This window comes from Salvelinus fontinalis, chromosome 13, assembly GCF_029448725.1.
Source record: "Salvelinus fontinalis isolate EN_2023a chromosome 13, ASM2944872v1, whole genome shotgun sequence".
Lineage (NCBI taxonomy): Eukaryota > Metazoa > Chordata > Actinopteri > Salmoniformes > Salmonidae > Salvelinus > Salvelinus fontinalis.
The window spans coordinates 26100308-26114475 of record NC_074677.1 but is presented as its reverse complement, the minus strand read 5'-3'; the positions used below and the strand labels follow the sequence as shown (position 1 = coordinate 26114475).

At 41.9% G+C, this 14168-nt stretch overlaps 1 protein-coding gene across 8 annotated transcripts in view; it reads left to right on the top strand.

Moving 5' to 3' along the window:
* Positions 1–14168, top strand: part of LOC129868313 (nuclear receptor corepressor 1-like) — a 121391-nt gene that overhangs the window by 63532 nt on the left and 43691 nt on the right. Inside the window, exon 1 of one of the 8 annotated variants that reach the window (XM_055942184.1) lies at positions 356–589. The exons of the other annotated variants lie outside the window; for them this stretch is intronic. Coding sequence (XP_055798159.1) covers positions 578–589 — 12 coding nt within the window. The 5' untranslated portion in view covers positions 356–577. Of the gene's footprint in view, positions 1–355; positions 590–14168 lie in introns of those variants that run through there. 8 annotated transcript variants of the gene reach the window in all.

Here is a 14168-nt window from a genome sequence, read left to right as displayed (position 1 = left end):
GTTGGCTGGAGCTTGTGTAAATTATCTAAACTTCCTCAGAGACTGTGTGTCGAGTGACTTGCGAGAGGGAGAGAGTGCAAGAGCAATGGAAAAAGAGTGAGCGAGGGAGAGAGGAAAAAAACACTGACAGTCTAGTCTATGGTTTGCTCTGCTTCGCTGTGAGCGAGAGACAACGATAACCCCCCTCAGTTAAAGCATAGTGGTACGCCCCAGCGATCTGACAGGCCCAAAAAACTTGATGTGCTGCTGCGAGTGCCAATCAAAGAGAAGCGCTCGACAGGGATTACCTTGAGTGACCCCGCATAGATTAAAATGTGCATGTGAGATGGACGATTCTTCCAGTGGTTGAAGCGGCTTGATGACATGCTTTCCTGGAAAATGTGGAGCAGTGCCGGGACTAGGCAGCTCTTCTAAGGAGCTCTGTTATGATGCTGCTATCCTGTCCTGCAGTATCTGTAGTGCTGCTACTGTTACCGCTGCTATGGAGGTACTGCTACTGGGGGTCTGGCCAAACTCACGACTGCTACACCCATAGGCTGTGGCTTGCTCAGGGGCAAAGGGCTTTTATGACCGACAAATGAATTTGCAGGTATGTGGCGTCAAACCAGTACTGTGGTGTGTTGGCTCTGTCTCTCTCCCCCCCATCTCCTCTATTGTGCTCTCTCTCTCTCCCTCTTTCAGTTTCTTGGGACAGCCACAGTTGCTTGAATTTTTTAAAAACTTTCTGCGTATTAACCTTAACACCCATTTAAAGTTACAATGGGGAACACTGTGTGGATTTGAGTACAGTTTGTTTTTTCTGTACTCTTGCACAATCAATCACACAGTTGCATAGCTACAGTGCCTGTTTTTTGTTCTTGATGATATATGCTAGGCTAGTTGCTTGTGCATATGTGCCCGCTGTCTACAAATAGGCTACACTTAACATTAACTTTTTTAACCACGTGTTAAATTTTGTACGGATTGTGTACTTGTCCAAAAATTTAAGTCACTTGTCTCCCCTTTCTCTCCCAGGGTGACAGAAAATGAGTGAAGTACATAGAAGGGGTCTGAAATAATTATCTGCGCTTGCCCATAGATGATGTTATTGCTCATTAGCGGCCGTCCAAAACATGTAAAACAAACATCAAAAATGACATTGAAAAAATATATTTAGTGGGGCCAAATCCTTTCGAATAGTCTGTTCCACTCTGGTGGAGCTGGGGCATGAAAGAGATGTGTAGTAGCTAAGGCTACTAACTGTGTCTGTGCCGAAGCACGTAGATGGCGCGAGTGACCGCCATCGAGCCTCGCTGGCTGTGCGTCTTGTGATGGGTTGTAAATCTTCATGGCTGCAGAGCACCTGCTGTCCTCAGAACTGGATAATTATAAACTGATTTGCATTTTTCCCTCAACCTCCTCTCTTACTGGCCTAGGCACTATATGTGTTTTAGTTAGGTTGAACATTGCTAGAATAATATGGAAATAGGCCTAGGCCAACTACGCATATTTACATTCATAATTTTTGCTACAGCTGTGGAAAGTTCTTTTGACTTTTCATTAGATTTCTCCATCTTGGTATTGTTTGCTCACTTTCACAGCTTGTAGCCTAAAATATTTGTCATTTAAAATAAGTATTTGAATGAGAATAGCATAGACTTGGATAATTATTCCCATTTTAAAAGCTGCAACTTTAGGACAATTATTAGAATAGTTTGGAAAATACTCTACTCTTCATAACCAGTGGTATGAAGTACTTACCCAAAAAACTACTTTAGTAGTATTTTTACTTATTTGTACTTTACTATTTAACTTTTACTTCACTACATTCCTAAAGAAAATAATATTTTTTACTCCATTTTCCCTGACACCCAAAAGTACTATTTTGAATGCTTAGTAGGACAGGAAAATGGTCTAATTCACACACTTATTAAGAGAACATCCCTGGTCAACCCTACTGCCTCTGATCTGGCGGACTCACTAAACAGTGTCAAATTTTATTGGTCACATACACATGGTTAGCAGATGTTAATGCAAGTGTAGCGAAATGCTTGTGCTTCTAGTTCCAGCAGTGCAGTAATATCTAACAATTCCCCAACAACTACATAGTACTCACAAATCTAAAGGGGTGAATGAGAATATGTACATAAATACGTGGATGTGCAATGGCCGAGCAGCATAGGCAAGGTGCAATAATGGTATTATATACATATGACTAATGTAAGATTTGGAAACATTATTAAAGTGGCATTGTTTAAAGTGACTAGTGATCCATTTAAGGTGGCCAGTGATTGGGTATCAATGTAGGCAGCAGCCTCTCGGAGTTAGTGATTGCTGTTTAGCAGTCTGATGGCCTTGAGATAGAAGCGGTTTTTCAGTCTCTCGGTCCCAGCTTTGATGCACCTGTACTGACCTCGCCTTCTGGATGGTAGCGGTGTGAACAGGCAGTGGCTCGGGTGGTTGTTGTCCTTGGTGATCTTTTTGGCCTTCCTGTGACATCGGGTGCTGTAGGTGTCATGGAGGGCAGATAATTTGCCCACGGTGATGCGTTGTGCATACCGCACAAGAGCCTTGCGGTTGAGGGCGGTGCAGTTGCCGTACAAGGCTGTGAAGCAGCCCGACATGATGCTCTCGATTTGTGCAGCTGTAAAAGTTTGAGTGTTTTCGGTGAGAAGCCAAATTTATTCAGCCTCCTGAGGTTGAAGAGGCGCTGTTGCGCCTTCACCACACTGTCTGTGTGGGTGGACAATTTCAGTTTGTCTGTGATGTGTGCGCCGAGGAACTTAACTTTCCACCTTCAACACTGCTGTCCCTTGGATGTGGATAGGGGGGTGCTCCCTCTGCTGTTTCCTGAAGTTCACGATCATCTCCTTTGTTTTCTTGACGTTGTGTGAGAGGTTCTTTTCCTGACACCACACTCCGTGTGCCCTCATCTCCTCTGTAGGCTGTCTCATTGTTGTTGCTAATCAAGCCCACTACTGTTGTCTGCAAACTTGATGGAGTTGGAGGCGTGTATGGCCATGCAGTCGTGGGTGAACTGGGAGTACAGGAGGGGTCTGAGTACGCACCGTTGTGGGGCCCCAATGTTGAGGGTCAGCAACGTGGAGATGTTTCCTACCATCACCACCTAGGAGAGGCCCATCAAAGTCCAGGACCCAATTGCACAGGGCAGGGTTGAGACCCAGGGCCTCCAGCTTGATGATGAACTTGGAGGGCACTATGGCGTTAAATGCTGAGCTGTAGTCGATGAACAGCATTCTTACATAGGTATTCCTCTTGTCCAGACGGGATTGTGCAGTGTGATGGTGATTGCATCGTCTGTGGACCTGTTGAGGCCTTATGCAAACTGAAGTGGGTCTAGGGTGGCAGGTATGGTGGAGGTGATATGATCCATGACTAATCTCTCAAAGCACTTCATGATGACGGAAGTGAGTGCTACGGGGCGGTAGTCATTTAGTTCAGTTCTTTGACTTCTTGGGTACAGGAACAATGGTGGCCATATTGAAACGTGGGGACAGCAGACTGGGATAGGGAGTGCCTGAATATGTCCATAAACACACCAGCCATGGTCTGCGCATGCTCTGAGGACGCGGCTAGGGATGCCGTCTGGGCCAGCAGCCTTGCTAGGGTTGACACGTTTAAATGTTTTACTCACGTCGGCCACGGAGGGGGCGCAATCCTTGTTAGCGGGGACGCGATCGTGGCACTATTATCCTCAAAGCGGGCAAAGAAGGCGTTTAGTTTGTTTGGAAGCGTGACGTCTGTGTCCGTGATGTGGCTGGTTTTCTTTTTGTAGTCCTTGATTTCCTGTAGACCCTGCCACATATGTCTTGTGTCTGAGCCGTTGAATTGCGTCTCCACTTTGTCCCTGTACCTGCATTTCGCTTGTTTGATTGCCTTGCAGAGGGAATAACTACACTGTTTATATTCAGCCATATTCCCAGACCTCTTTCCATGGTTAAATGTGGTGGTTCACGCTTTCAGTATTGGGCGAATGCCGGCATCATCCACGGTTTCTGGTTAGGGTAGGTTTTAATAGTCAGTGGGTACAACATCCCCAATGCACTTCCTTATAAACTGACTCACCGAGTCGGCGTATAGATCGATGTTGTTCTCTGAGGCTGACCGGAGCATATCCCAGTCCGCATGATCAAAACAATCTTGAAGCGTGGATTCCGATTAGTCAAACCAGCGTTGAATGGTTCTTGTCACTAGTACATCCTGTTTGAGTTTCTGCCTATAAGACGGTAGGAGCAAGATGGCGTCATGGTCGGATTTGCCGAAGGGTGGGTGGGGGAGGGCTTTGTAGGCATCGCGAAAGTTAGAATAGCAGTGATCGAGTGTTAAACCCGCGAATACTGCAGTCAGTATGCTGATTATAATTTAGGTAGCCTTGTTTTCACATTTGCTTTGTTAAAATCCCCAGCTACAATAAATGCAGCCTCATGATATATAGTTTCCATTTTTACATAGAGCCCAGTGAAGTTTCTTGAGGGCTGTTGTGGTGTCTGCTTGAGGAGGAATGTACACATCTGTGATGATTACTGACGAGAATTCTCTTGGGAGGTAATATGGCTGGCATTTGATTGTAAGGAATTCTAGGTCGAGTGAGCAGAAGGACTTGAGTTCCTGTATGTTAATATGATTACACCATGAGTCATTAATCATGAAGCATACACCCCCGCCCTTCCTCTTCCCAGAGAGGTGTGTATCTGTTGGTGCAATGCATGGAGAAGCCTGGTGGCTGAACCAATTCCGACAACATATCCCGAGAGAGCCATGTTTCCATGAAATGTTTCAATCTCTGTTTCTCTGAATGGCAACCCTTGCTCTAATTTTGTCTACCTTGTTGTCAAGAGATTGGACATTGGTGAGTAGTATACTCGGGAGCGGTGGGAGATGTGCACGTCTACGGAGCCTGACCAGGAGGCCGCTCCGTCTGCCCATTCTGCGGCGCCGTTGTTTTGGGTCGGCTTCTGAGATTAGATCCATTGTCCTGGGTGGTGGTCCAAACAGAGGATCCACTTCTGGAAAGTCGTATTCCTGGTCGTTGTGTTGGTAAGTTAACTACTTACGGGTGAAATCCCGTTAACGGGATCGATTTGACAACAGCCAGTGAATGTGCAGGGCGCCAAATTCAAACGACAGAATTCTCATAATTAAAATTCCTCAAACGTACAAGTATTATACACCATTTTAAAGATAAACTTGTTGTTAATCCCACCACAGTGTCCGATTTCAGAAAGGCTTTACGACGAAAGCATATCATGCGATTATGTTAGGTCAGCACAGTCACAGAAAAACACAGCCATTTTTCCAGCCAGAGGAGTCACAAAGCAGAAATAGAGATAAAATTTATCAGTAACCTTTGATTTTCATCAGATGACACTCATAGGACTTCATGTTACACAATGCATGTATGTTTTGTTTGATGAAGTTCATATTTATATCCAAAAATCTCAGTTTAAATTGGCGCGTAATGTTTTGCCCCCAAAACAGCCGGTGATTTTGCAGAGAGCCACATCAATTTACAGAAATACTCATCATAAATGTTGATGAAAATACAAGTGTTATACATGGAATTAAAGATATACTTCTCCTTAATGCAACCACTGTGTCAGATTTCAAAAAAGCTTTAAGGAAAAAGTACACCATGCAATAATCTGAGTACAGCGCTCGGGCACCAAAACGAGCCATACAGATACCCGCCATGTTGTGGAGTCAAAAATAGCATTATAAATATTCACTTACCTTTGATCATTATCAGAATGCACTCCCAGGAATCCCAGTTCCACAATAAATGTTTGTTTTGTTCGATAAAGTCCATTTATATCCAAATACCTCCTTTTTGTTCGCGTTTAGTTCACAAATCCAAATTCATGAGGCACAGGCACACTTAGTCCAGACAAAGTCCAAAAAGTTATATTACAGTCGTAGAAACATGTCAAACGATGTATAGAGTCAATCTTTAGGATGTTTTTAACATAAATCTTCAAGAATGTTTCAACCGGACAATTCCTTTGTCTTTAGAAAGGAAAAGGAATGCAGCTAGCTCTCACGGGCGCACGCCTGACTGAGCTCATGGCATTCTGCCAGACACCTGATTGAAACAGCTCTTATTCTCTCCCCCTTCACAGTAGAAGCCTGAAACAAGGTTCTAAAGACTGACATCTAGTGGAAGCCTTAGGAAGTGCAATCGGACCACATTTCGACTATATTGGATAGGCAAAGACTAAAGGATTTTTCTCAGGTTTTTGCCTGCCATATGAGTTCTGTTATATTCACAGACATCATTCAAACAGTTTTAGAAACTTCAGAGTTTTCTATCCAAATCTACTAATACTATGCATATCTTAGCTTCTGGGCCTGAGTAGCAGGCAGTTTACTCTGGGCACCTTATTCATCCAAGCTACTCAATAATGCCACTCATCCATAAGAAGTTAACGTCGTTCTTATATCCAATAGTTCATCCCGGCTGTATGTAATAAGACTTAAGATTTCCTGGGGTAACAAGGTAAGAAATAATACGTAAAAAACTAAATACAGCATAGTTTCCTCAGAACTCGAAGCGACCATCTCTTTTGGCGCCATCTCCCATGTGAGGGTTGGTGCGTGCCCCTGGCTATTTGTATAAAAAAAAAAAAAAAAAAAATGGTGCCATCTGGTTTGCTTAATATTTGGAATTTGACATGATTTATACTTTTGATACTTAAGTATATTTTAGCAATTACATTTACTTTTGATACTTCAGTATATTTAAAACCAAAGACTTTTACTCACGTAGGATTTTACTGGGTGACTTTTACTTGACAATATGACAATTGGGGACTTTTTCCACCACTGTTCATAACTTTAAATTGTCTTAATTTAACTTTGATTTAATGATATTTCAGTTAGTAGTATTAGGCTTTTTGTCGTTTGGTTCGCAACAGCAAGGGGGAACTTATTTTCTGTCCATTTATGCATGCATCCTTTCAGTCTTACAATGCTTTGCTCAGCTGTAAGGTTTGTTCAAATTTCTCATTAGAAGAAACAATAGCAAGATATAAAATCTCTCATTACTTTAGGCCTCCCATATTTTGGGGTTATTCAAAAACAACTTAACTTTCTGAACCTAGAACTCTGTTAGATTCTTTAGTTTGATCATGAAATATCACGGCAGCAGAAATGTAGCATGCATTCAACTGAAAGAGTGGCTTAATATGCCAAGTCGTATATCAAATGGAGAGAATATCACATTTGGGCTTCTGTAACAACAAGACACAGGTGTTCTCTTTATAAATATAAAATTTAAAAAAATTGGCTTTTGGTCCAGATCATCTGACATTCGAGAGAGAGAAAAATATATACAGTGCATTCGGAAAGTATTCAGACCCCTTGACTTTTTCCACATTTTGTTATGTTACAGCTTTATTCTAAAAATAAAAAAAATCCTCGTCAATCTACACACAATACCACATAGTGCCAAAGCAAAAATAGTTAAAAACCACATTTAAAAATAAATCATTCATCATGTTCAGGGCTGACCCAGTAACCAGCTGAAATGTAGGGCACAAGGATGGCATGCCCCCCCCCCCCCTTAACTCTCTCTACTCTTAAATACCCCTGCAATGGACTGTTTTTTGTTGTTGTGAGATCTAATATTTTTTACTCTGCTATATGGATGTCGCATGGATCTTTTATATATTTTATATTGACCTGCGTTAGTAGTTAGCACCTCCATAGTTATTGCACTGGAGAAAAGCATTCACAAAAAGTATACACATTACACTTGTATTTCCTAAATGTCTGTCTATCCACCAGACCCGTTGTGTGTTCCTCTGCTTGGCTGCCTGCATTCCCATGCGGGATGTTGAAATGGATCCTGACTGGAATAGCTGTTATTTTATGAGGTGACGGAGCCTGCTGACCTTCTCCAGCCATGGCCTAAAGTGCCAAAGAGCGTGTGTGTCATGGAGTCATAAAGGTGACCTAGAGAAGTTCAGGTCACTGGGCTGTAACCAAGTCCACATGCAGGTTACATGGGAATTAATACCCACACTATAAGCCACACAGATGTTACTCTAGTCTACAGCAGGTGGCAGACTTTCACACAGACGGCAGGAGAAGAAATGAAGGAATGTAATTGCAGGGAAATCAGTCAGCGCTATTGCCACGTCTTTTTTTACACTACTCTCAATAATGCCTGCTTCTGTTGGACATGCAATAGCAAGAAGTGGTTTCCCTCCCTTGTTCTTTTCTTCTTCGTAATCACTTGGCAGTGAATGTTTATCTAGCAGCAGTCAAGCAGAACCCATTAGCTTTGGATAGCGACGCCAAGAGAGCCAAACCTTGCCTTCAGCGCCTGAATGACCAGGTGCCTACTTGGCACAGTGACCTGGATCACGACATGCAGGGGGAGAGTGGACTATCCACTGTTTTTGAGTTAGACCTGTGTTCAAATGCTATTAGAGTCAAATACTTGTTTGATCTAGCCCACCTGGAGTGCCATATGGACGGGTTTTGCAAGCTCAATAAAGCACAGAGTATTTGAACCCAGGTCTGGAGTCCAGTGTAGTGGAGGACAGAAATTCTAGTAAGTTTGTTATCTAATTGGATTAGCCTATTGGATCATTGGATCAAAGGTCGAACTGAACTGTAGGTAGGTGGGTTAGATGGCTTGCGGTAGATAAGTATTTTCTGTAAAGTTTGTTCTGTTTTTCTTTGCTCTCTTGGAGAGGAAACCAAATCGGACTTAATTGTACATGATGAGTGTTTTCTGAAAGGGTTAAGTTTTTTCCCCCCCCTCATTTGAGTTGAAGGTCATACCAAACTGAATTGTAGGTAGATGGATAGGTTGAATAGCTAGCGGTAGATAGTATTTGGGTATTTCTGAACGGTCTATTCTCCTCCCTTTCCTCATTTGAAGGTTGTTAACAGCGTGTGTGTGTTTCAAAGATCTCTCTGATGCCCCATTTAAACTCCAGGTTAGGAAAAGGAAAAGATGATCTTGTGGTTGTCATTTCCTAACTCAAACAGCACTAGGGAACCAGTGAAAAGAAGGCGAAAGAGAGGGGAGAAATTAAAACTCAGACCAGGTCAGGGGGGGGGGGGACTCAGTCTAAAAATACTGGCAAACAACAGGGCTTCATTGAGATTTGGAGGACATCAGTAGTGTGGAAGCAGCACTGGAAGCACTTGAGCAGAATGGGGAGAGAAGACAGGAATGCCATCATGGTGCCCAGATGGCCTCCAAAATAAACACAAGTGATCCCTGACCCCATCAGGACTGCTCTAGTGTGGAGGAATAACTGGGGTACAGAAACCTTTTTAAATGGAGTTTCACAAGTGGTATTACCTGAACGTGTCCAAAAGGAACACAGATTTTTGTTGTTGCTAAATGTTTTCTGTTTTTTTGCTGAACATGACCCATGTCTACTTGGCCAAATGGTCTCTCTGATCTGTCTGTAGATTGAGCCTACCACTAATGTCTGTCTTCATGCATTCAAATTCATCCTTGTCCCTCTTCATGCTTTTTAAATCTACTTATCTTCTCTGCCTTTCTCCCTGTTTCTACTATTTCTCTCTTGTTCTCTTTCCCTCTTGCTCGCTCTCCTTTTATCTTCTCTGCCTCATTCCCCCTCTGCCTCACCAGTGACTTTTGAAATTCGTTGGCCCCATCCGGTACCAGCATGGGATGTTTGATTTGGCATAGCCAGACTTGTTCCAGCACAGTACTTTCGTGGAACAGGCAGAGGAGGGAGGTAGTCTGTGGTGTCCTGCGCCAGCAATGATAATAAAGAATGTTGCTCTATTCTCAATCACTCTGTGGGACTTGTCTTCAGACCTGTATCTGACCCAGGGGTTCTGCTATCTAGTATCTACTGCTTTTAGTGAATACATTGTAAACTATTACTGGTAAATATGTATGTAATGTATGCTTATGTGTTACGAACGTTCACTATGTGGATATACTTTACCAGTCAAGTTTGGACACACCTACTCATTCTAGGATTTTTCTTTAGTTTTACTATTTTCTATATTGTAGAATAATAGTGAAGGACATCAGAACTATGAAAAAACACATATTGAATCATGTAGTAACCAAAAAATTGCATTTCAATTTAATAAGGCACACCTGTTAAAGTTCATTTGTGGATTTATTTTTTCCTTTTTAATGCATTTGAGCCTTGAGCCATTCAATTGTGTTGTGACAAGGTATGGTTGGTATACAGAAGATATAACCCTATTTGGTAAAATACCAAGTCCGTATTATGGCAAGAACAGCTCAAATAAGCAAAGAGAAATGACAGTCCATTACTTTAACTTTTACTGCCTCTGAAACCCGGATCCGGGATCCCCCCCCCCACACTGATTAGCATCGCTAGCATAGCGTCACATTTAAATAGTAGCATCTAAATATCATTAAATCACAAGTCCAAGACACCTAATGAAAGATACAGATCTTGTGAATCAAGTCACCATTTCAGATTTTTTAAATGTTTTACAGGGAAGACAAAATATGTAAATCTATTAGCTAACCATGTTAGCAAAAGACACCCTTTTTCTTTGTCCACCATTTTTTCTCAACACCAGTAGCTATCACCAATTCGGCTAAACTAAGATATTGATAGCCACTAACCAAGAAAAAAGCTCATCAGATGACAGTCTGATAACATATTTATGGTATAGGATAGGTTTTGTTAGAAAAATGTGCATATTTCAGGTATAAATCATAGTTTGCCATTGCAGCCACCAACACAAATCTCACCAAAGCGACTAGAATTACTATAGAGAGCAACATGTATGACCAATTTACTCATCATAAAACATTTCATAAAAATAGACAAAGCATAGCAATGGAAAGACACAGATCTTGTGATTTCAGATTTTCTAAGCGTTTTACAGCGAAAACACAATAAATCGATAAGTTAGCATACCACATGTGCAAGCGTCACCCCAGCATGAATTCAAGCCAAAGGGAGCGATATCGTTATCATCGCCAAAAGATATAAATTTTTTCACTAACCTTTTCAGAATTCTTCCGATGACACTCCTGTAACATCATATTACAACATACATATATTGTTTGTTCGAAAATGTGCATATTTAGCCATAAAAAAACGTGGTTATACAATGAAAATAGTAGCAAATCAAGCCTGAACATGTCGGACGCCATCTTTCATAGTGATCTAGTTTAATCGAAAGCTAATCATATACTTGACTAAAAAATACAGGGTTGACAGGAATCGAAAGACAAATTAGTTCTTAATGCAATCGCTGATTTACATTTCTAAAATTATCCTTACTGTGCAATACAGGGCTCGCCAAGCGAAGCTATAGCAAACAAAATGGCGGATTATGCGTTTAAAATATTTCGACAGAACAACGATTTATCATATTAAATATTTCTTACTATGAGGTGATTTTCCATCAGATTCTTGGGCAATGCATCCTTTCTTGGGTCTAATCTTCTTTTGGTCGAAAGATGTCCTCTGTCCGTCGAAATGACCACTAACGTTCGACCGGGACCCAGAAACGTGCCCGGTGCTTGAAAGTGCATAACAAAGCAATGCCTCAAAATCGCACTAAACGGATCTAAATTGCTATAAAACGGTTCAGATTAACTACGTTATGATGTTTCTAACTCCTATATCGAATTAAATTACAGACCGATACATTTCACGTTGATAACCGAGCCTCTGAAAATGGCGTCCCGAGGTCCTCTTCTGCGTAATGGCAAGAGTCGAAAGGGGTGCTACCCTCACTCCTTCGCCTTTTATAACCTCTGAGAGCTACGCAGAAAGCCCATTCCACTTCTCATTGGTTACTGACATCCAGGGGAAGGCGGGTGCAGTTCATGTCGTTCCATAGGATATACAGAGACTTTCAAAACTGATCTGAAATCAGAGCTTCGCTCTCAGACCATCGCAGTACCTGTCATGGATTTCACTGTAGAAAGAGTTCTGGGTCACCCACAGACAAAATTCCAACGGCTATAGAAACTAGAAAGTGTTTTCTATCCAATAGAATTAATAATATGCATATTGTACGATCAAGAATTGAGCACGAGGCAGTTTAATTTGGTGACACCCAGAAATAAAAAATGCTAATTGCGCCACCTATTGGCAAAAGGTAAAGGCATGAAGGTCAGTCAATCTGGAAAATGTCAAGAACTTTGAAAGTTTCTTCAAGATCAGTTGCAAAAACCATCAAGCGCTATGATGAAACTGGCTCTCATGAGGACCGCCACAGGAAACGAAGACCCAGCGTTACTTCTGCTGCAAAGGATAAGTTCAGTAGTTACCAGCCTCAGAAATCGGCAATTAACTGCACATCAGATTGCACCTCACGGAGTTCAGGTAACAAACACATCAACTGTTCAGAGGAGACTGGGTGAATCAGGCCTTCATGGTCAAATTGCTGCAAAGAAAACACTACTAAAAAACACCAAGAAGAAGAAGAACAGACTTGCTTGGGCCAAGAAACACGAGCAATGGACATTAGACAGGTGGAAATTTGTCCTCTAGTCTGATTAGTCCAAATTTGAGGTTTTTGCTTTCAACTGCTGTGTCTTTGTGAGATGCAGAGTAGGTGAACGGATGATCTTCGCATGTGTGGTTCCCACCATGAAGCATGGAGGAGGAAGTGTGGGGGGGGTGCTTTGCCGGTGACACTGTCAGTGATTTATTCAGAATTCAAGGCACGCTTAACCAGCATGGCTACCACAGCATTCTGCAGAAAAACGCCATCCCATGTGGTGTGCGCTTCGTCCAACTATCATTTGTTTTTCAACCGGACAATGACCCAACACACCTCCAGGCTGTGTAACGGCTATTTTACCAAGAAGGAGAGTGATGGAGTGCTGCATCAGATGACCTCAACCCAATTGAGATGGTGTGGGATGAGTTGGACTGCAGAGTGAAGGAAAAGCAGCCAACAAGTGTTCCGCTTAAATGGGAACTCCTTCAAGACTGTTGGAAAAGCATTCCAGGTGAAGCTGCTTGAGAGAATGCAACGAGTGTGCAAAGCTGTCAAGGCAAAGGGTGGCTACTTTGAAGAATCTAAAATATTACATATTTTGATTTAACACTTTTGGTAACTATATGATTCCATATGTGTTATTTTGTAGTTTTGATGTCTTCACTATTATTCTACAATGTAGAAAATTGTAAAAAATAAAGAAAACCCCTTGAATGAGTAGGTGAATGAGGAACTTTTGACTGATCCTGTATATAAATGTGTTCTTTAGAATTTTTATACAAAAATGCAACATTAAGATCCTTTTCATCATTGGTGCATCAGCCAAAAGTTATATTGATTGGTGGCTGCAAAAGTAAATCTTGGTTTGTACAGTATCTGCATTCTTGCTGTAAGCTAATGTGATTACTAATTGTCATTGGCAATCATAATGACTTGAATAATTGCGTGATTGCGAATGATTGCGAATATGATTTTTCTGGTTTGGGGTGGTTGTTGGTTCAGGACACCCTCTCACTCACCCCATCTTTCACTGTAATTCTCTTCATTTAGTCGTCATGTGAGGCCTTTGATTTTCTACACCAGCTGAATCCAGGGGGAACAATGGCATGTAATTGTACTTATGGTGTGTGGCATGATCCTGTGGACACCCTCTCCATGTGAAGATCATCAAAGGAAGCCATAGTCATCTTATTGGCACTGGGTGCATGACCAGGCTGTTAAACTCCACTCCTGGTTCCCTTTCTTTTCTTATCTGGTTAGCTTTGAGGATATTGGACTGCCTGGTAAGTGGGGGAATAACCCTAGGGCAGTTAGGCTAGCTCGTTACATTATGACATAGTACTGTTCAGTTTGTGGGGCAGTCTGTCTGTTCTCTATTTAGTCTGAAGAATTAAGCAGCAGACCACTCAGTGAACTTTTAGCAGTCTTTTGAATGTGTAAGGGGTCAGACATTGTGAGTTTGGGTGATTGCTGCAACAGTAAAGCTTTAACTGCTGTTTGATTTGTGGCTTCGCTTGGCTGGAGAGTGCATTAATAGGCCATGAAATGGTATATCATATCTGAAATAAACCGTAGGTCGCTCTAAAATGCATGCTGTGATTTGTAGGTCCGTCAGTTTATTGCTTTGTGAAGGGTTGTGAATGGTAATGAAGATATTGAGAACAAATGCTTGAATCCAATTCAAGTCTTTAATTTACATCCCAATGGAAGGATCGTGCTCAGCTGAA